Source organism: Ammospiza nelsoni, chromosome 4 (genome assembly GCF_027579445.1).
Source record: "Ammospiza nelsoni isolate bAmmNel1 chromosome 4, bAmmNel1.pri, whole genome shotgun sequence".
In the NCBI taxonomy this organism is placed as follows: Eukaryota; Metazoa; Chordata; class Aves; order Passeriformes; family Passerellidae; genus Ammospiza; species Ammospiza nelsoni.
Genome location: NC_080636.1, coordinates 5,805,463 through 5,825,462, shown reverse-complemented (window position 1 = coordinate 5,825,462; position 20,000 = coordinate 5,805,463). Strand labels below are relative to the sequence as shown.

The 20,000-nt window shown below is 61.4% G+C and overlaps 2 protein-coding genes across 2 annotated transcripts in view; one reads left to right on the top strand and one right to left on the bottom strand.

The window, feature by feature from the left end:
• Nucleotides 1–17,770, top strand: part of LOC132072090 (dedicator of cytokinesis protein 2-like) — a 52,926-nt gene extending 35,156 nt beyond the window's left edge. Inside the window, 25 exon segments of the mRNA XM_059470087.1 lie at nucleotides 5,276–5,374; nucleotides 5,478–5,572; nucleotides 6,977–7,055; nucleotides 7,155–7,255; nucleotides 7,352–7,410; nucleotides 7,520–7,668; nucleotides 7,794–7,879; nucleotides 8,954–9,110; nucleotides 9,438–9,478; nucleotides 9,617–9,707; nucleotides 9,789–9,908; nucleotides 10,392–10,481; nucleotides 10,561–10,665; nucleotides 11,208–11,349; nucleotides 12,137–12,218; nucleotides 12,299–12,383; nucleotides 12,524–12,610; nucleotides 13,701–13,877; nucleotides 14,349–14,432; nucleotides 14,512–14,649; nucleotides 15,529–15,614; nucleotides 15,970–16,120; nucleotides 16,338–16,446; nucleotides 16,911–17,044; nucleotides 17,126–17,770. Of these exon segments, the coding sequence (XP_059326070.1) occupies nucleotides 5,276–5,374; nucleotides 5,478–5,572; nucleotides 6,977–7,055; nucleotides 7,155–7,255; nucleotides 7,352–7,410; nucleotides 7,520–7,668; nucleotides 7,794–7,879; nucleotides 8,954–9,110; nucleotides 9,438–9,478; nucleotides 9,617–9,707; nucleotides 9,789–9,908; nucleotides 10,392–10,481; nucleotides 10,561–10,665; nucleotides 11,208–11,349; nucleotides 12,137–12,218; nucleotides 12,299–12,383; nucleotides 12,524–12,610; nucleotides 13,701–13,877; nucleotides 14,349–14,432; nucleotides 14,512–14,649; nucleotides 15,529–15,614; nucleotides 15,970–16,120; nucleotides 16,338–16,446; nucleotides 16,911–17,044; nucleotides 17,126–17,209 (2,631 nt within the window). The 3' untranslated portion in view covers nucleotides 17,210–17,770.
• Nucleotides 17,771–17,918: 148 nt separating this feature from the next.
• On the bottom strand, nucleotides 17,919–19,895 carry LOC132072606 (BCL2/adenovirus E1B 19 kDa protein-interacting protein 3-like). Its single transcript, XM_059471028.1, has 6 exons — nucleotides 19,674–19,895; nucleotides 19,003–19,129; nucleotides 18,787–18,916; nucleotides 18,612–18,706; nucleotides 18,383–18,532; nucleotides 17,919–18,218 (listed from the first exon to the last, which is right to left on the bottom strand). The coding sequence occupies exons 1-6, from the start codon at nucleotides 19,759–19,761 to the stop codon at nucleotides 18,170–18,172; spliced, it is 639 nt and encodes a 212-aa protein (XP_059327011.1). The 5' UTR covers nucleotides 19,762–19,895; the 3' UTR covers nucleotides 17,919–18,169.
• Between the last annotated feature and the right edge of the window lie 105 nt (nucleotides 19,896–20,000).

Genomic DNA, 20,000 nt, shown 5'->3' with positions numbered 1-20,000 from the left:
GCTGGGTTTGCAGAGGACACATCATGGGACACATCTGTGATGGTGCAGGGCTGCCCTCAGAGGTCAGAGCCCTGCTTCTCACTGCCCTGCCTGTTACCTGCCAGCTTCAGCCCTTTCTGCACCTATCCTGTCCTTCACCCTTGCTGGTAAAGCCGTGGAAGAGGGAAAAACGAGGCAGACACATAAATCTTCTCCTCAGGACACGGGACGCCAGGAGATGAGATTTATGAGGGAGGAAGTCAGGTTCTCCTGGAACCACAGAGGAGAGCAGTGAATGACCCAGCTCTGCTCGCAGGGTAGTGCCTTTGTGGGGCAACACATCTGATTTTCCTGATCTGCAGAGGAGAGAGAAGCGCTGCTGGCTGTGGGCTGGGGCAGCACTGGAGGATGAGCTCTGGAGGGGCAGGAACCATGACACATCACAGCCGAGCCTAATCCTGCCTTGGCTCTGGGAGGACTCGAGGCGTTTGTTCTCGGATCAGAGCATGTGTGGGACTCGAGAATGGAGGACTTGGAGCAGCTCCTGGGGCAGCTTGCACACCCCAACTCTGCTTCCTCGCTGAGGAAGCTCCACCACGAAGCCAGCTCATGCCCTGCCCTCACGCTTCTCTTCTTGGAGGCTCTTCCAGAACCCGGCTGCTGGGAGCCTCGCAGCCCTCCTCATTTCCTGCAGGCTCTCAATCACACCCGCTTCCATCCCACTGTGCTCGTGCCAACCGAGCGCTTCCGCCCAAGCCGCTCCTCTCCCTCCTGTGCTCAGCCCTCGCAGCCCCCAGCAAGGAGAAACCCCCTCTCCAGCCACATTCCCAGCACTCCCTGAGTCCAGCTCGGCTCCTGTCCCCAAGGCCAGCTCCCCATGTCCCTGAAGGACCTTGCAGTGCTGACCACGTTGCTCTCAGCAGTGCTCCAGGCTCTGCTTGAGCGCTGCTGTGCCTCCCTCAGGAGCCCTGGGCTGGCCTGGCCGAGGGCACAGGAGCTGTCCCTGCCACCAGGGCCGTGCCAGGGGTGGCTGTGCCCCTCATCCCCACACTGAGCATCACCCAGGGGTGCTGGGAGCAGTATGGGCACACAGCTCAGAGGAACGAGGGATCCGCACTCATCCCTATGTAGGTCACTGGCTGGAGTGCTCCGAGGGAACATCAGTCACTCTCCCAGCCACGGGGTCCAGGAGGAGGCTCTGGTGACACCCAGCCTGACCAGGGAGCCCCCAGCACCCACCTCCCCATGGCACCAGCACCCACAGCCACCCTACAGGCTCCTCTTGGGGCTCCCGGCTGGCCTGGCCACACGTGCCATGGCTCATGCCCCTGGTGGCATGGAAGGGATCCCGTGGGCTGGGGAAGGAGCAGTGACACCCTCCCGGCACGCTGAGGTCACCAGCCCCGCTGCCACCGCTGCCCTCTGATGTGGACGTGCTGCTGCTGCAGATGGAGCCGCGCACGGTCAGGGATTCGGGAGTACAAAGGCTCTGCACGAGCCTTCAGAAGCTGCAGAAGCCAAATTATCCCTGTGTCTCCCGTGGATGCTAATAGGGCTGTCACGGCGGTGGCGGCTCTGTTCGCTGTGCTACCTGCTGGCGTCCCCACCTCTCTGCCAGGCGGAGCAGCTTTGGTAGCGCTGCTTTGATGAGACATGAAGAGGGAGAGTGACCTGCCTGGGGGAGCAGCTCAGGAGGAGTTTGTTCTGTGTCCCGAGGCTTCCCTGGGCTCATCCAGGCAAGGAGGAGCATCCCTGGAGCTGCTGTGGTTCAGTGCCACCCCCGGGGCTGCAGGAGAGACCACCCCGGCAGGAAGAACACCCTGCTCGGCTGCTTCCTTCCCACTGAATGGGGTTTGGGCAGCACCATCCTCCTCCTCACCCTGGGAATGCCCTGTGTGGCTACACAGGTCCTTGTGATGGAGATCCAGCCCAGAGAGCTCGGCTGGTGGCCAGCACCAAACCCCAGGGCTCCGCTGGCATCTCCAGCACGGGCTGATCCTGCAGCAGGGACAGCACGAGGGAAGTGGGACACGGCCCAGAGAGCCTTGGCCACAGGAGACCCAGCTCATCTGCAGACCCTGTGCTCTGCAGGGAGGATGTCTCAGCTCTGGGGAAGGGGTTGGGCACCCATCTCGTGCAAAGCAATCCCTGGCTAGGGGACCCTGGGTGACAAAGGCTCCGTGGGCTCCCTCACAGGCCAGAAATGGCATCAGAAAGCCACCAACTGTCCCCAAAACTCACTTCTGGAAATAGCTGGAAAGGCTTCACCGCCCATCAGTTCCTGCACTGCCCCAGCTGCCCCTGCACAGCCCGGTCCAGGCTCGGGGGGCTCGGTCCTGGGTGCAGCAGGGACCCCCTGGGACAGCCCCTACCCACGGTGGCAGCAGCCAGCAGCACGGCCTCTGCAGCTGCAGCTCCCGGCACCGGGAATGTCCTTCCAGAATACAAATTCCTGCCTTTAAGTGCATTCTCAATGCCATCGAGAGCAGCCTGCCCCCCTTTATCTCCGTCCGCTTTAGACAACGCTGGCTACCGCGGGAATTTGGGAATTAGCGAGTGTTTTCCTCTTCCTCGTGCCTCAGTTTCCCCACCATCAAACAGCCCGGAGCACACGGAGCACCTCAGCAAAGAGGCGAGGCTGGGTAGGACCGGAGCAGTGTCGTTAGCAGGGACAGGAATAGACCCGCTCATTATCTGTGGCCTCTGGATGCCACCATGCTATTAAGCAATTACAGTAATTATCATTTGTAAAGAAGACAACCTCAGCCCAAAGGAGCTTCTGCGACCAAACCCACCCCGCTCCGGAAGGACGGACGCTCCCAGCGGGCAGGGGACACGGGGAATGGCCGGAGGTGCCATCCCCACCCGAGGGTCCCCCTGTCGCCGCGGCTGTGCCAAAGGGTTCATTCCCGAGCCCGGAGATCGCTGCTGGCCCTGGGCACGCCGTGCCCCTCGGAGCGAGCAGCTGCCACCGATGTCCCCGTATGTCCCCGTGCTGGCACAGCCGGGCCCGCTGGTTACTCATTCGTGTCCACCTCGTGTTCCCGGCACCGAAGCGGCTCCGCGGGGACCTCGGCCCCGCTCCCGCACCGCCCTCGGCAGCCGCAGCTCCGGCGGGCGGGATCGGGACCGGAACATCCCGGGAGGGACCGGAGCACCCCCATTTCCCGGGACTCGCTCCGGCGGACACCAGGCCTCGGGAGCAACGTGGGCTGAATCCCTCCAGCCCCGGCCGGCGTCACGGCGGCGCGCGGTACCGAAAGTGACATCCCTGGATGTGCGTGTGCGTGTGTGTCACCCGGCACAGCCCCGGCTGACGGACGCCTTCCTAACGAGGGGGAGCGGGGATGAGCCCAGAGCGGCTCCAGCAGCAGCGGGGGCACCACGGCCCGGGGCGGACAGGGCGAGGCTGCGGCACCGCGGAGCAACGTGGGGGTCTTCGGCCCCTCTAGCACAGCCGCTCCCACCACTGATGCTCCTCCATAGGCTGCGCACCGTGCCACCGTTCCGGCACGGCTGTGCCCCCCAGAGACCCCCGCCACGGCCGCCGGTGGTCACCTCGGTGCGGGGTGCCCAGCGTAGGGGGCTCGGTGCGGGGTGCTCGGTGCACGGCGCCCGCCGGAGGATGCTCGGTGCGCGGTGCCTCCCGCAGTTCCCCGGGCAGCTCCTGCTCGCCGGGAGCAAAGAGGGGAGGACAGGGAGGTGCCGCGACCCCCGGGGACACCGAGGATCCCCCTGGCCAGCCCAGCTCGGCCCCCGCGCATCCCGCGGGCCGAGGGTCCCCGCGCCGCACCCGCGCTCCCGGGATCACCGCGCCGCCGCGCAGTCCCGGTTCCGGGGCTCCCCGCACCGCGTCGCCGCTGCTGGCCCCGGGGTTCGCATGCCCCGGCCGCGGGGCCGCCCGGGGTCCCGGTACCGGCGGGCGCCGCAGGGCCGATGCCCGCAGCCCCCGGTGCGGCCGCCGCCCCGCTCCCGAGCCGAGCGTCCTCCCCATCCCGCCCCGTACCTGGTGCTCCGAGGCGGCGGCGGCGGCAGCGCGGGTCCGGCAGCGGCGGGCGCGGGGCTCGGCGGGGCGGGGCGGGGCGGCGCGCGCTCGCCGGTACCGGGGCGGAGCCGGCGGGGGCGGAGCGGGGCGGGGGGCGGAGCCCCGGCACGGGGTGCGCGCCCGGGAGCCGAGCCCCGGAGCCCGGGAGGAGCCGCGGTCCCGGTACCGGGAGGGCGCTGCCCGGGCGGGGCGGTGCCGGTGCGTCCCGGTCCCGCGGGCCCCCGGTATGCCGGTGCTGGGGCACCACAGGGATTCCCGGAGCAGCGGGAGATTTTGGGGTTTGATCCGTTTGCTTTGCACGAGTGAATTCCCTGGAATTCCCTCCTAGAGACAGAAAACCCCTCGCAGCCAGGGCTGGCCGTGGGCGCTCGCTGCTCACCCGCTGCAGCTCTCGGTGGGCTGTGCCCCATCCCGGGATGCTCCCGGGGCTGCCCCCGGGCTGGCGGTGTCGGGCTGGAGCCCTCGGTCACCCGCAGCGGTCACATCCCATCCCGAACAGCCCGCTTGGGTCCGCGTGTGCTTGGCCTGGGGCCGCAATGGGGGAATGGCAGGGCGGGAATGCTCCGCTGGGATCCGGGCGGGAGCTCCGGCAGTGCCCAACCTGCAGGGATGGAAGGAGGGATGGAAGGGCAGCAGCGGTGCCCAGAGCCCGGTGTTGCCTCGCAGGGCTCAGGCACGGCAGTCTCTGGGCATGGGCTGGCACCCGAAGCCACCCACAAAGCTCCATCAGTGGCACCGGGGCAGGGCAGGGCATCACTCCCCTTGAGCATGCCAGACCATGCTCTTAGCCCAGGAACTGCTGCCCTTTCCCGCAGTTTCCAGCCTTGGAAGTGTCTCTGGGACAGCTTTTGGGCAGCATCCCGCTGATGCACATTCCACTTGTCCTGCTACAAACCTGGGAGCCCCCTGGAGTGGAGCCAGGGACTCGGTTTGGGGACCCTGCACTGGAGGCACTCCAGAAGGAACCTGCTTGCCATTTTCGAAATGCCCTGACACCCACAGATGGCCTTAAATGATCTCAGAAATGACAGAGGTGCTTCAGCACCACTCTGTAATGACTCCTGCATCCCCCTGGCATCGTGGTGGGTGCAGGAGCCATCCCATCCTTGCAGTGGGATGCACATGAAGGGGCCAGGAGAAGGGAGCTGGGGGAGAGGGGACCAGGGAGGGAGGGGGTGAATTGGGGCTCTGGGTTATGAACCGACTGGAGCTGCAGGACCCAGCAGGGCCTGAGCAGCTCCTGTGCCCCAGAGCCACTACGTGGCCTGCATGGCCACCATCCTGAGCCAGATGGACAAGGACCACTACAGCACCTACATCCAGGCGTTCCCCTCCCGGCCCGAGCTGATGGTGAGTGCAACACGGAGCCCTCCGGCACCAGCGCCTCCCTCACAGCCTCCTCCGGAGGGCACTGCAGCCCAGCACGACTCTGACATCTCTCCCTCCCTTGCAGGACTTCCTCATGGAGACTTTTATCCTCTTCAAGGACCTGATCGGGAAGACGGTGTATCCTGGTGACTGGGTGGTGATGAACATGGTGCAGAACCGGTGAGAGGCTGGTGGGGAGCACAGGGGGAGGCTGGGGTGGCTGTGAGCACCTGGGGTGCTGTGGGGTGTGGTGTTTGTAAGGGCCCCAGAATGAGGTGAGAGATGAGAATTTGGGTCCATGTTCTAAAAATGTAATATAATATAATATAATATAATATAATATAATATAATATAATATAATATAATATAATACTATATAACTATTTATAACAGTTATATATTATATTATATTATATTATATTATATTATATTATATTATATTATATTATATTATATTATATTATATTATATTATATTATATTATATTATATTATATTATATTATATTATATTATATTATATTATATTATATTATATCTATACTAAAACTATGCTAAAGAAAGAGAAAGGATACATCAGAAGGCTTAACAAGAATGAAGAATAAAAACCTGTGACTTATTCTCTGTCAACCTGACACGGCTGGCTGTGATTGGCCATTAAGTAAAAACAATTCACACGGAACCAATCAAACATTCACCTGTTGGTGTAAACATTGTCCAAGCCACATTCCAAAGTGGCAAACACGGGAGCAGCAATCAGATAATTATTGTTTTCATTCCTCTCTTATTGGAATATGGCTCCCAATATTACCAGTTAGATTGTGCCTGGGCCAGTCTGACCCTCGCTGCTGGGCCAAAGGCAGCAACTGCGGTGTATCACCCCAGAGATACCTTGGCTTGCTGGAGATTGCAGCTGGGCAGCTGAACAAGTCCAGGCTTGTTAGGAACCCCGTTTACCTCAGGAGGAATAGCTTCAGGCGATGGTGAAGAGAAAAAGGATGGATTCTGCTGGAGGGTTTAATATCCAGAGGTTTATTCCATGGTTACAGAGGTCTGAACATGAGCAACTGCTCCAACAGAATCCGGCCACATGGTCTGATTCACCTTTTAAGCTCAGGGACAGGGGGAGGGGAGGTACAGGTGAGCCACCAACCAGGTGAGAGGGGTGGGGTCTCAGGGGAAGATGACACCCAGACAGGCCAATGACCCCCAGGCCTGAGGGGCATCCTTTGAACTTGACCAACCACACGACGCCTTGCTGGAATGTTAAGCCTGATTGACAGGACTCACTCAGCAAGGGGGCGAGGGGGAAGGGAGAGAGGTTATAGGCACACCTGGGGAAGTGACCTGGAAGTCCAAAATGTGACATTACAGCACACCACAACACTCTCTGAGGCTTCTCAGCCTCCCAGGAGAAAATCCTGGAGAAAAAAGGATTTTTCAGACAATATCACGGTGATAGCAGGGTAGGTGGACTCTGGACAGTGTTTGGGGGGCAGAAAGGACCTCACCCTCTGTGTGATGGAGGTGGGCACACCAGGCTGGGCACGCTGGTGCTGCCCTCACTCCGTGCCCACCGTCCCCAGGGAGTTCCTGCGTGCCATCAACCACTTTGCCACCACCTTGACCGAGATGTTCCTGAGCGACAGCAACTTCGAGCTGCAGGTGGGTGGGTGGCACTGCCTCAGCCCTGCTTGGGGTCAGGAGCAGACCCCGCTGTGCCCCCCAGCCTGGCACTCATCCCTCTGCTTCCTTCCACCGCAGCTTTGGAACAATTATTTCCACCTGGCCGTGGCTTTCCTCACGCAGGACTCGCTGCAGCTGGAGAATTTCTCCCCGGGCAAACGCAACAGTATCCTGGCCAAGTGAGTCCCTGCCCCGGGGACAGGGAATTTGGGATGAGCCAGCTGGGCTGGGCACACCCAGAGCTGCAGAGCGATGCTGTCCCTCTGTCCCCGCAGGTACGGGGACATGAGAGCCACCATTGGAGCGTCCATCCGGGACATGTGGTACAGCCTCGGTGAGCCGCACTGTGCAGGGATGGATTTTGGCTCTCCGTGCCCACAGTGGGTGTGGCGAGGGGGTTTTGCTGCTTTGGGCATGGATCCCAGCCCTCCCTGTCCTCCCAGGGCAGCGCAAGATCGAGTTCATCCCGGGCATGGTGGGTCCCATCCTGGAGATGACGCTGGTGCCGGAGCTGGAGCTGCGCAAATCCACCATCCCCATCTTCTTCGACATGATGCTGTGTGAGCACCGCCTCAGCGGCAGCTTCACCCGGGTGAGGGCTGGGATGGGCTGGGAACCACCCACGGCAAGGGAGTGGCGTGGTCTGGAACCTTCTCTCTGGGATGGTCTCTGGGGAGGGGCTGCTCCAAGCTCAGCCCATCTTTGTCCGCTTTCCAGTTTGAGGATGAGATCCTGCGCAGGCTGGACAGCGAGGTGGAGGGCGGCCGCGGGGACGAGCAGTACATGCAGCTTTTCAAGAGCATGTGAGTGTGCAGTGACATCCCTGCCACCTTCTCTGCTTTGCTGTCACCGTTCCTGCTGCCATCCCACTGCTCCTCACGCTGTGCCCTGGCCCGGAGTGTGCCAGGGGGAAAGGCACCCGTGAGGAGGGAGGCAGAGGGTGCCTGAGCACCACCGTGTGCCCCCTGCACATCTCTGCTGGCCCAGCCACCCTGCCCCAGGTGTTATCTTTGCCCCAGGTGTTACCCCTGCTGCAGGTGATGCTCCTGTTCCTGCCCCAGGAATTACCCTATGCCTTAAGTGATGCCCCCTGCCCCAGGAATTACCCCTGCCTGAGGTTTTATCTCTGCCCCAGATGTTATCTCAGACCAGGAGTCACCCCTGCTTGAGGTGATGCCTCTGCTCCAGCTGTTATCTCAGACCAGGAATTACCCCATCTCCAGGGTATCTCTGCCCCAGGAGTTACTCCTGCTTCAGGTCTTATCTCTGCCCTGAGAGTCACCTCTGCCTGAGGTAATGCCACTTCCCCAGGTGTTATCTCTGCCCCAGGTGTTATCTTTACCCCAGGAATTGCCCCTGCCTGATGTGATGCCGCTGCCCCAGGTGTTATCCAAGCCCCAGGTGTTATCTCAGACCAGGAGTTACTCCTGCCCCAGGTGTTATCTCTGCCCCAGGAGTCCCCCCTGCCCCAGGAATTACCCCTGCCTGAGGTGTTATCTCTGCCCCAGATGTTATCTCAGACCAGAAATTACCCCAGCTCCAGGTGTTATCTCTGCCCCAGGTGTTATCTTTGCCCCAGGAATTAGCCCTGCCTGATGTGATGCCTCTGCCCCAGGTGTTATCTAAGCCCCAGGTGTTATCTCAGACCAGGAGTTACTCCTGCCCCAGATGTTATCTCTGCCCCAGGAATTACCCCTGCCTGAGGTAATGCCCTTGCCCCAGGTGTTATCTCTGCCCCAGGAGTCCCCCCTGCCCCAGGTGATGCCCCTGCTCTGCCCAGGCTTTGTCCCTGCCCTTTGCTGCTGGGCAGGGCAGTGGTGGGAGCACTGCAGAGCCGGCTGTGCAGTGGGACCCGTGTGCCTCCCTCTCTCCCCCAGCCTGCTGAGCTGCTGCCAGAGCCACCCTGAGCTGGCCAAGCCTGGAGAGGACTTTGTGAGGCTGGTGAGCGAGCTCCTGGAGCGGCTCCTGGACTACAGGGCTGTCATGAATGACGAGAACAAGACCTACAGCATGAGCTGCACCGTCAACCTGCTGGTGAGCACCTGTGTCCTGCTCCAGCTCCCCAGGCTGCCAGGGCTCATCCCGTGTCCCAGCTCCCTGGGGCAACCTGAGCTTGTTCCTGTGCTCCCCCAGGTCCCCAGGGCTGGCAGGGCTTGTCCCCAAGTCCCCAGGCTGCCCTTGGCACAGCAGAGAGGGGGTGCCAGAACTGGCATCTCTTGGGATGTGCAGCTGTGTGGGCCACGGCCATCCCTGTGTGAGGACAGTCCTGGCAACACTGTGACCCAGAGGGTGGCACTGTGAGGGGCTGTGGCACGTGCCACCCCTAGGGCCACTCAAACAACCTTATCTGCCTTCCCACAGAACTTTTACAAGGAGATTGACCGCCAGGCCATGTACATCAGGTGAGCCCAGCCCTGGGATCCCCAGCAGCGCCTGGGCTGGGGGCTCCTGGCCATTCCCAGAGGGATGGGCTTGGCAGGGCGGCCTGAGGGGCAGGTGATGGTGCTGTCACCCCCCACACGTGGCTGTGTCACCCTCAGGTACCTGTACAAGCTGAAGGACCTGCACATCAGCTACGAGAACTACACGGAGGGAGCCTACACGCTGCTGCTGCACGCCCGGCTGCTCACGGTGGGCACGGGGGGCTGGGGGGCTGTGAGGAGGGGACAGCTCTGTGGCCCAGGGTGTGACAGTCCCCAATCCCTTGTGCAGTGGTCAGAGGAGTCGAATGCAGCCCCTGTGCCAGGCCCACACGGGCTCCAGCTGCACACTCAGCGCCAGCTGAAGGAGGCTCTGTACAACCAGATCATCGAGTACTTCGACCAGGGCAAGGTGAGCGTGGACCCCACAGACCCTGCAGCCTCTGAAACCCCAGAACTGGAGGGAGCTGGGCTGGCTCAGGACAAGCCTGGCCCCCTTGCCACCAATTCCCCCTTGTATCATGCTCCCACATCCCATTCTCAGCACAGCCCCTCACTCCCCAGTGCTGCAGAGGGGCTGGAGCTGCCCCAGTGAATCTGGGCTGGATGGGTCACCCCACAGCCACTGTCCCTCATCCCATCCCTGTCCCATGCTGTCCCATCTCAGTCCAGGTCAGAAGCTTGGATATCTCTGGACAAAGGCTTGATGGGGTCAGCTGGGGGCTTGGTGGGAAGCCAAGATCTTCTGCTGCCCACCAGTCCCCACAGGAGAGCCCTCTCCCCCTCCTCACAGGGGCCAGGGGTGCAGGTGGTCCCTGCTAGAAGCCCCTGGTGCCCCTTCCCCAGTTCACCCTGCCCTGGGGGGCCCTGTCCTGGCCCCTCTCTCTCTCTCCAGATGTGGGAGGAAGCCATCCACATCTGCAAGGAGCTGGCGGAGCAGTACGAGAGCCACGTGTTCGACTACGAGATGCTGAGTGACATCCTGGTGGGTGCCTGGCTGGGCAGGGGGCATGGGGGGTCTGCAGGGCCCCCTCCTGCCCTCATCCTGCCCCTCTCCTCTGCAGCAGCGAGAGGCAAAGTTCTATGAGAAGATCCTGAAGGTGCTGCGGCCCAGCCCGGATTACTTTGCTGTGGGGTACTACGGGCAGGGCTTCCCCACCTTCCTCAGGGTAAGCAGAGGCAGGAGCAGCTCCCCAGCTGCCACCTCCACAGCCAGGGACCCTCCAGAGCTGCCACCTCCATAGCCAAGGACCCCCACCAGGGACCCTCCAGAGATGCCACCTCCATAGCCAGGGGCCCCCACTCCTCACTGGTGTCCACCTGTGCACCACAACTCTCTGAGTGTCACCATCCAGCCTGTTCCTCACCCAGCATCTGTCCCATCCAGGGGACATCCCAGGCTCAGATGGTTTGCACAATTCCAGTCACTCTCCCCCCATCCAGCCATGCTGCCACACCCTCATAGAAGCCACCAAATTTGTCACAGAGGATTTGTCCTCAGTGACATTGCTTGGCTGGCACAATCCTGATTCTCCATGTGCCTTCTTTCGTTTTTCTTCTAGTTCCTGGATTTGGGGAGATATTTTTTCCTAGATAGGGGGGTGTCTCCTGCTTGGCAGGAGAGCCTTACCAGCACAGCATCCCAGTGCTCTAGGGCTTGCTGGCCCTGCTCTGTGGCACAGGGATGAGCTGTCACCTTCCTGCCCTGCAGAACAAGGTCTTCATCTACCGGGGCAAGGAGTACGAGCGGCGTGAGGACTTTGAGATGCAGCTGTTGAGCCCCTTCCCCAACGCTGAGAAGCTGAAGAGCACATCACCCCCTGGCCAGGACATCACTGACTCCCCAGGGCAGTGTATCCTCTGTGTGCACGGGGACAGGGATGGGTGTGGGGGTGTTTGAGGGTCCCCAGGGCAAGGGAAGAGATGAGAATTTGACTCCATGTTTCAGAAGGCTAATATAATATAATATAATATAATATAATATAATATAATATAATATAATATAATATAATATAATATAATATAATATAATATAATATAATATAATATAATATAATATAATATAATATAATATAATATAATATAATATATAACATTTATATTGTGTTATATTTATAATATAGCATTATATTATATTATATTATATTATATTATATTATATTATATTATATTATATTATATTATATTATATTATATTATATTATATTATCTATACTAAAAAAAGAGAAAGGAGAAATCAGAAAGCTAGAAAGGAATGAATAATAAAATCTTGTGGTTGACCAGAGTCTTGACACAGCTGGACCATGATTGGTCATTAAATAAAAACAATTCACATGAGACCAAAGATGCACCTGTTGGTAAAGCATCTCCAGACCACATCCCACAGCCATCGGATAGTTATTGTTTACATTTCTTTCCTGAGGCTTCTCAGCTGCTCAGGAGAAAAATCCCAGCAAAGGTATTTTTCAGAAAATACATCAGTGACAGCTGGGAGCGTGGCTTGGTCTCTGTGCATCCCTGTCCATGTGGGAATCCCATAAATGCCTCTGTGTCCCCCTGGGGCTCACCCCTGAGGCTCTGGCGCCCTGTGCCCAGCAGCCCTGCCCTGCAGGGTGTCCCTGCGCTCCTTCACTCCCTCAGACATCCAGTGCTTCACCGTGCAGCCGGCAGAGGAGGCCAAGGTGCGGCTCAGGGGCCGCAGCATCCCGGAGCAGATCACCAAGTGAGTGCCCACACAGAGCCCTGTGGGTGGTGGGACACACTGGGGGTCCTCTCTCATTTCCATCCCTTCCCTCCCCACAGCTTCTACAAAGCCAACCACATCCAGAGGTTCAGCTACTCCCGGCCTTTCAAGAGGGGCCCGAGCGATCCCGACAATGAATTTGCTGTGAGTGCAGGGGGAGCAGCCAGGACCCTCAGCTGGGGGGGGCCCTGGTGCTGTGCCCATGGAGATGGGAGCCCCCCAGGCCATGGGGCAGCCAGGGGTGATGGGAGGAGGGTGGGCAGTGACTGCTGCTCTTGCCACAGAACATGTGGATTGAGAGGACCACCTTCAGGACAGCCTATCCCCTGCCGGGCATCCTGCGCTGGTTCGTTGTCACCTCCACTGAAACGGTGAGGAGGGGGCTGGGGGGCTCTCCCAGGAGCCTGGGGGATGCTCCAGCCCTGCCAGGAGCTCAGGCTGGGGATGGGGAGCGTGTCCTGCCTGTGCCGTGCTCTGTGGGCAGCAGGGACAGTGTGTGGGCTTTGCTTCTCTGTCAGGGGTGGGTGTTTGGCCAGCATCCAGGGGGTCTCAGGAGCAGTGGAGATGTGATGTGCCCTGGCTGGGCTGTCACAGGGTGTCCTGGTGGCTGTCACAGGGTGTCATGGTGGCTGTCACAGAGTGTCCTGGTGCATCCCCAGCTGCATCCCCAAAGTGACACCAGAGGTTACCCAGGTCTCCTGCAGCCTCACTGCTGCCCCGTGCCCATGGGGGTGATTCTGTGCTGGGACCAGCATGGCCAGCACAGCCCCAGGAGCTCTCACTGTGCCCCAGGCTGTGCCAGGGGTGTGAGGAACTTTGTGGGGGGAGATGTGCAGCCCCAGGGGTCTGAGAGGCTTCATGGGGTGGGATGTGCAGCCCCTGGGGTCTGAGGGGATTCCTGGGGTGAGATGTGCAGCCCCAGGGGTGTGAGGGGCTTCATGGGGTGAGGTGTGCAGTCCCAAGGGTCTGAGTGGATTCATGGAGGGAGATGTGCAGCCCCAGGGGTCTGAGAGGCTTCATGGGGGGAGATGTGCAGCCCCAGAGGTCTGAGGGGATTTCTGGGGTGAGATGTGCAGTCCCAGGGGGCTGAGGGGCTTCATGAGGGGAGATGTGCAGCCCCAGGGGTGTGAGGGGCTTCATGGGGTGGGATGTACAGTCCCTGGGGTCTGAGGGGATTCATGGGGTGAGATGTGCAGTCCCAGGGGGCTGAGGGGCTTCATGAGGGGAGATGTGCAGCCCCAGGGGTGTGAGGGGCTTCATGGGGTGGGATGTACAGTCCCTGGGGTCTGAGGGGATTCATGGGGTGAGATGTGCAGTCCCAGGGGGCTGAGGGGCTTCATGGGGTGAGATGTGCAGCCCCAGGGGTGTGAGGGGATTCATGGGGGGAGATGTGCAGCCCCAGAGGTCCCTCTGGGCTGGGGAGAGCCCACTCTGCCAGCCTTGACCCCTCCCTGTGCACAGATCATCATCTCCCCCCTGGAAAACGCCATTGAGACCATGATGAAAACCAACGAGAAAATCATGAGTGAGATCAACAGGCACCAGAACGACCCCAGCCTGCCCATCAACCCTCTGTCCATGCTGCTCAATGGCATCGTGGACCCTGCAGTCATGGGGGGCTTCACCAACTATGAAAAGGTGAGGGGTGCAGAGGCTGGACTGGCACTGTGGGGAGCCTTGCGTGAGGATTGGGATGGGGATGGGAGGGGAGGACACAGCAGGAATGGTTTGGGGGTGCCACAGTGCCCAGCACTGGAGTGATCCCATCAGAGAAACAATTGGTTTGGTATTAATTGGGATCCAGGGAGGAGAGGGGATGGGATCTAGAGAGGAGAGGAGATGGATCCCAGAGAGCAAAGGAGGTGGCATTCAGGAAGGAGAGGAGATGGATCTCAGAGAGGAAGAGGAGATGCATCCCAGAGAGGAGAGGGGGTGGCATCCAGGGAGGAAAGGAGATGAATCCCAGAGAGGAAAGGGGCTGGGACCCCAGACAGGAGAAGGGCTGGGATCCAGGGAGGAGAGGAGATGGATCTCAGAGCAAAGGGGGTGCCATCCCCAGCCTGTGTGAGCTGGGCCAGCCTGGCAGTGAGACTTGGGAGGGTTTTTCAGGCTTTTTTCCAGGAGCTGTACATGCAGGAGCACCCTGAGGACGCAAGCAAAATCGAGAAGCTGAAGGACCTGATCGCCTGGCAGGTACCAGGTGCAGCATTCCCCTGGCAGGGCCAGCTGGCAGCGGTGCCAGGGAGCTCCACGAGTCCCTGCTGTCCCACAGATCCCCCTGCTGGCTGAGGGCATCCGGATGCACGGGCAGAAGGTGCCGGAGGACCTGCGGCCGTTCCACGAGCGCATGGAGCAGTGCTTCGAGCAGCTGCGCGCCAAGGTGGAGGCTCAGTACGGGGTGCGAGAGATGGTGAGTGCCACCGTGGGCATGGGCACTGCCCTGGGCAAGCCAGTGCAGATGTGGGGCAGCAGGGAACAGCTGGCTGAGGGCACAGATGGGGCAGGAACAGGCTGAGGAGCACTGGGCCCTACACCTCAAGGTGCTTCCTATTGAGAGCCAAGATTACATTAAAAGGGAGGTGGAAAACTAAAGTAAATAATACTTCATTAATCAATAAGTGACCCTAAGGGGTGGATATTGGGGGATTGACATTTAGGACAGGGTGTGGAGATACACTTGGGGGACTGACTCCTGGCCTCTGGCTAATTACTCAATGTCCTGGACTGAAACTTCTAGAAGGAGGGGATGGGATGCTGAGGATTGGGATGGGGATGGGAGGGGAGGACACAGCAGGAAGGGTTTGGAGGTGCCACAGTGCTCAGCACTGGTGTGATCCCATCAGAGAAACACCTGGCTTGGTATTAATTGGGATTACATGGGAGGAGAGGGACTGGGATCCCAGAGAGAGGAGATGGATCCCAGAGGGGAAAGGAGTTGGCATTCAAGGGGGAGAGGAGATGGATCCCAGAGAGGAGAGGGGGTGGAATTCAGGGAGGAAAGCCAGGGTGGGGATTTGGGGATGATCTCAGCAAAGGAAAGGGATTACACAGGTAAAGGGAGGGGGTACAATCTGGGGTAAACCATTTGGGAAAAATACAGTGATACAAACCCAAAACTATTACAAAGTATAAAAACACACCACAACATCTCCCACCGGGCATGGGGGATCTCAGGGTCCCTGCCTGCCCAGAAGCAGGGCTGGCCAGAGAGGGCACTGATGGCCCTGGCTGAGCCCAGGGAAGGCTGGGGAGGCTCTGCCCTCTCACCCCTCCTGGCTGTGTCCCTCAGATGTTCTTTGAGGAGCGGCGGAGCGGCCGACCCCGCTCCATAGCCTGGGTGCCTGACTGGGACCGCCTGAGCCACGCTGGAGCCAGGCAAGTGCTGCTCTGAGGAGTGTGCTGGTCATCCCCCCTCATCCCCCTCAGCTGAGCCTTCCTCACTCTGGCCCTGGTGCTTTTCTTCCACCTTCCCTTTATGCCAAGTGCATCTCAGGGGTCTGTCCTGCCAGGGCACCACGGTGGCCCATCCCTATGGGCGGCATGGAGGAGAGACACCCCGTGTGCTCACCTGGACAATTGTCACCTGAGCCAACCATTCCTGTCCCCCAAACCTGCCCTGCTGAGCTCTGCTGTGGCTGGTGCTGATGCCCGAGTGCAGCTGCTCCCAGCGATGCTCCAGCCCTGCTCCTCCTTCCCCTGCTGCCCCTCACCTGTCCCGGTCACCCCACAGCCCGGAGGCACCCCCGACCCCAAAGGCTGCCCACCGCCCCTCTGAGAGCGAGGAGCACAGGAATGAGCGCCGGGAGAGCCGCGCCAGCGCCATCTTCGGGTCCCGGCGGCAGGATGCTCGCCAGTCCATCTCGGAGCTGCCAGAGCACAAGGTGATGCTCAGCACAGCCCTGGGGCCACCCTGGGGCTCTGCTTGCACCCCCCTGGGTGTCCTGCTGCACCCAGAGCTCCTGGCCCAGCCCCCAGCCTGGATGGCAGCCCTGGAGGGGCTGGTGGCAGCCCCTGCTGCAGGGAGGGCAGGAAAAGAGAGTCGGGGGCTGCCATCCAGCCTGGCCCTCCGAGGTGCTGAGCCTTCCTTCTGTGCCCCAGGACGAGAAAAGGAGACTCTCCTGCAGCCTGAGCGAGAGCAGCCTGAGCGCTGATAGGAAACAGCCCCCGCCAAGCCAAGCTGCTGCTGGGGCTCAGCCCAGCACTGCAGGTACAGCCTGCCAGGCCGCCTTCCTGAGCGTCCCCACAGCACCCCAACACCTTCCTGAAAGTCCCTACAGCCCCACAGCACCTTCCTGAGTGTCCCTGCAGCCCCACGAGCAGGGCTGTGCCCTCCCACACCCCGCTCGGCACAGGTCCCCTCACCCCCTTGTGGTGGCACAGCGTTGGAGCACAGGCACGTCCCCTGCTGAACACTCCCTGTGGGGCTGCAGCCATTGATCCTGGACCTTGTGCCACTGGGTCTCGGTGCCAAGAGCTGCTCCTGGTGGGAGCCAGCTCTCTGCTCCTGGCTGGGCTCACATCCCATGGCACCTCTGTCCCCTCTGCCCAGCAGTGCCACACTCCCATAGTGTTGGGGCAGAAGTGCTGGCCCTGACAGCCCTGGGGACACTGATGGGCCCTGTGTCCCCACAGGCTGGCTGAGCCTCCATGTCTCCTCTCCTGCCTGCACAGGCTCGTCTCTGTCACCCACTGGCTTTGGTGGACGTGTGAAGAGTGCCAGCAAGCTGCCACCGCTGCCCCGCAAGTTCAGCCCCGCGGTGTACGAGACATTCCTGGAGCAGAGCGATGCTGCAGCACCAGGGAAGGTACCGGGGACAGGAACTGCAGGGGAGGCACTCAGGGCTGGCCCTTGTCCCACCACCCCTCACGTCCCTCTCTGCTCTCAGGTGTCCCCAACAGTGGATGGGACCAGAAGCCTCAAGTCTCCGCCGCTGCCACCACCCAAGTCCAAGCGTCTGTCACAGCTCTGACCTGATGCCACCACCTGTCTGTCCCCATCCCTGCCCAGAGTGCCCCTGTGCCCAGCCAGCTGCTGGAGCCACAGCCCTGCTTGATTCTCACCTGCTGGCGCAGCTCTGACACCCAGAGCAGAGTCCTTGTGGCACCAGGCACTGCCACCCTATGTCCCACCAGCTCTGGACACCCCCAGGTGTCCCCTGGGGCTGGGACAGCTGGCCCTGGGTGCTTGCTGTGCCTCTGGAGCCACGCTGAGCTCCCACACTGCAGCCCCTCCCAGCCATGAGGATGTCCCTCCCTCCACCCCACAGACTGTGCCAGTGGCAGCAGCAGTGACTTCCCCAGTGCCATTTCTGTGTGATTCCTGCTCCCCACCCGTGGGACAGCTCCCACCTCATCCTGCAGGACACATTCCTGGCCCACACTGCACAGGTGTGCACACAGCCTCACTCTGCAGTGCCACCTCTCCTGCCCACCCCTGTCACCTGCACCAGGCAGGGTCACTGCCCTGCCTGCCATGCCACGCTCAGCTCCCACCTCTGCACTGCAGCCACGGATAATAAAGGGCAAAGACACCAGCCAGGCACCTGTGTGGGGCTGAACACCCGCCCAGGGGCTCACCCCCAGCTGGCAGCACCCCAAAGCACAGGGAGTGACCCTCCTGCAGCAGGGAAGGGCCCCGTGGTCACTTCCCAAGCCACACACAGGGAGGGGACTCGCTGCTCAACCCCTGAGCTGGCACAGGGCTCTTTATTGAGGTGGGCTCAGTATTTACAGTCTGTTTCAGGGGCTGGGGAGGGCAGGGGCTGCCTGCAGCTGGGTTCCATTCTACGGGGACAGTGGGATCAGCTCCCAGGCAGGGCTGAGGGACAGACAGACAGAGAGACAGAGGGGCCTGGGAGCGGCCAGGCTGTGCTGGTGCCAGGCTCTCCCTGCATTCCCAGCGGAGCAGAAGGTGCTGCCTGCCCAGCTCCTCACAGAGGGTTGGCTGAGGAGGCTGCCAGGCGCTTCCCAATGTAGATCCTGGATTGGAGAGAGTGACTGTGAGGCACTGGAATGGGGTGCTCCAGCAGGCCAGGAGCAAGGGGAGATGGCAGCAGAGCACTGCAGCAGCCAAGGATGAGCAGCCCAAATCCAGGAGTGTTCCCTCCTCCCCCAGCCCCGTGGTGAGAGCCCCAGACACTCACCCCAGCCCCAGGGTCAGCAGGTGGCTGAGCAGGAGCGAGGGGATGAAGAGCAGCAGCAGCTCTGAACTGAAAAGTCTCTTCTTTCTCCCCACTGCACCTCCCTGCAGGCTCCACAGCACCGGCTGGGGGGAGCACACAAAGGCAAATTCCCTGGGGAAAGCTCATGGTTAACAGGGCCAGCAGGATGGGGGGCAGCAGCAGGATGTGCCGGGGGGGACACAGGACTCACTCTGCAGACAGGTACCGAGGGCAGCGGGCACAGGCCCAGCCCAGGGACGCTCTCAGGTGTTGCTGCCTCCACTTGGCTTCCTGTGGCACATCCCGCTGGAAGGAGACACAGGGCAGGTCAGAGCAGGGCCTGGGGCACAGCAGGGTGTGCCAGGGACAGGGAGCACCTCCCTCACCTGACAGGGATGGGGGCAGCCGGGCTGGGGCTGGCTGTGGGCAGGCAGTGCCTCACTCTCTGCTGGCTGATCACTGCCATGGCTTGCTCTGTCCTCATCCCAGGCTGGGGAGCCCAGCACGAGCAGGGCCCTGCAAAGAGAAACCCTCAGTCACTGAGCCCAGCCTGTGGCACAGCCCAGCAAGGCCCTGGAGCCCAGCTTCCCCTCAGGACTCACCCCTCACTGCTCTCTGTCTCCAGCTGGGCTTCCAGCAGCATCCGCTCCACGTCGGCGTGGCAGAAGGGCGAGGGCGCCGCCTCGGGCTCGGGGCAGCCTGGGCCACAGCGCAGCTCCACCCAGGAGCCTGGGGGGGCTGTCAGCCCCTGCGCTGCGCCGGGACCACCCCTGCACCCCAGCCCTCCCCAGCACACCCCTGCCCCGGGATGCCCCGTGCACCCCAGGGATGCTCTCCGGGACCGGCACCTGCAGTGCTCATCAGCCCCGTGGTGCCCCGACCGACCCAGCCCCCCCGGGACCCCCGGCGCACCTCAGCCCCCCAGAAACCCGCCTGGGCTTCCCACAGAGCCGCCCCCATCCACAGTGCACATCAACCACCCGGGGCTCCCGGTGACCCAGACCCCCACGTGTGCACATCAACCCCTCAATCCCCGGGGCTCCCCACTGTCCCGAATCCCCGGTTCCCTGGGTGTCCCATTGCCCCGAACCCCTCGGTGCCCCTTCACCGCCGTTTCCTCGGGTGTCTCATTGTCCCGAACCCCTCGGTGCCCCTTCACCGCCGGTTCCCCGGGTGTCCCATTGTCCCGAACCCCTCGGTGCCCCTTCACCGCCGGTTCCCCGTCCCTCCCGGCTCCCCCGTGGCCCCGATCCCGCCCCGGCTCCCCCCGGACCGTCGTCGCCGGCTCCCGCCATGGCCCCGCGGCTGCTCCGCGCGCAGCCCCCGCCGCTGACAGTCACGTGACGCCCGCGAGCCCCCATGTAAATAAAACCACCGGCACCGGCAGCCGGTCTCTTAAAGGGGCTCTGGCTCCTCCCGCTGGGGCCCGCGAGCCGCAGCTCGCCCGGCAGCGGCGGACCCGCCGCGTTGCCTCTTTAAGCGGCGCCTACGTGCGGCGCGCGAGCAGGCGTCGGCTGCGGCGCGTGCAGACCCGCACGGAGCCGGCCCGGGCCCGCCCCCCGTCCCGTTGACCACGCCCTCTTTCCCGCAGGCCCCGCCC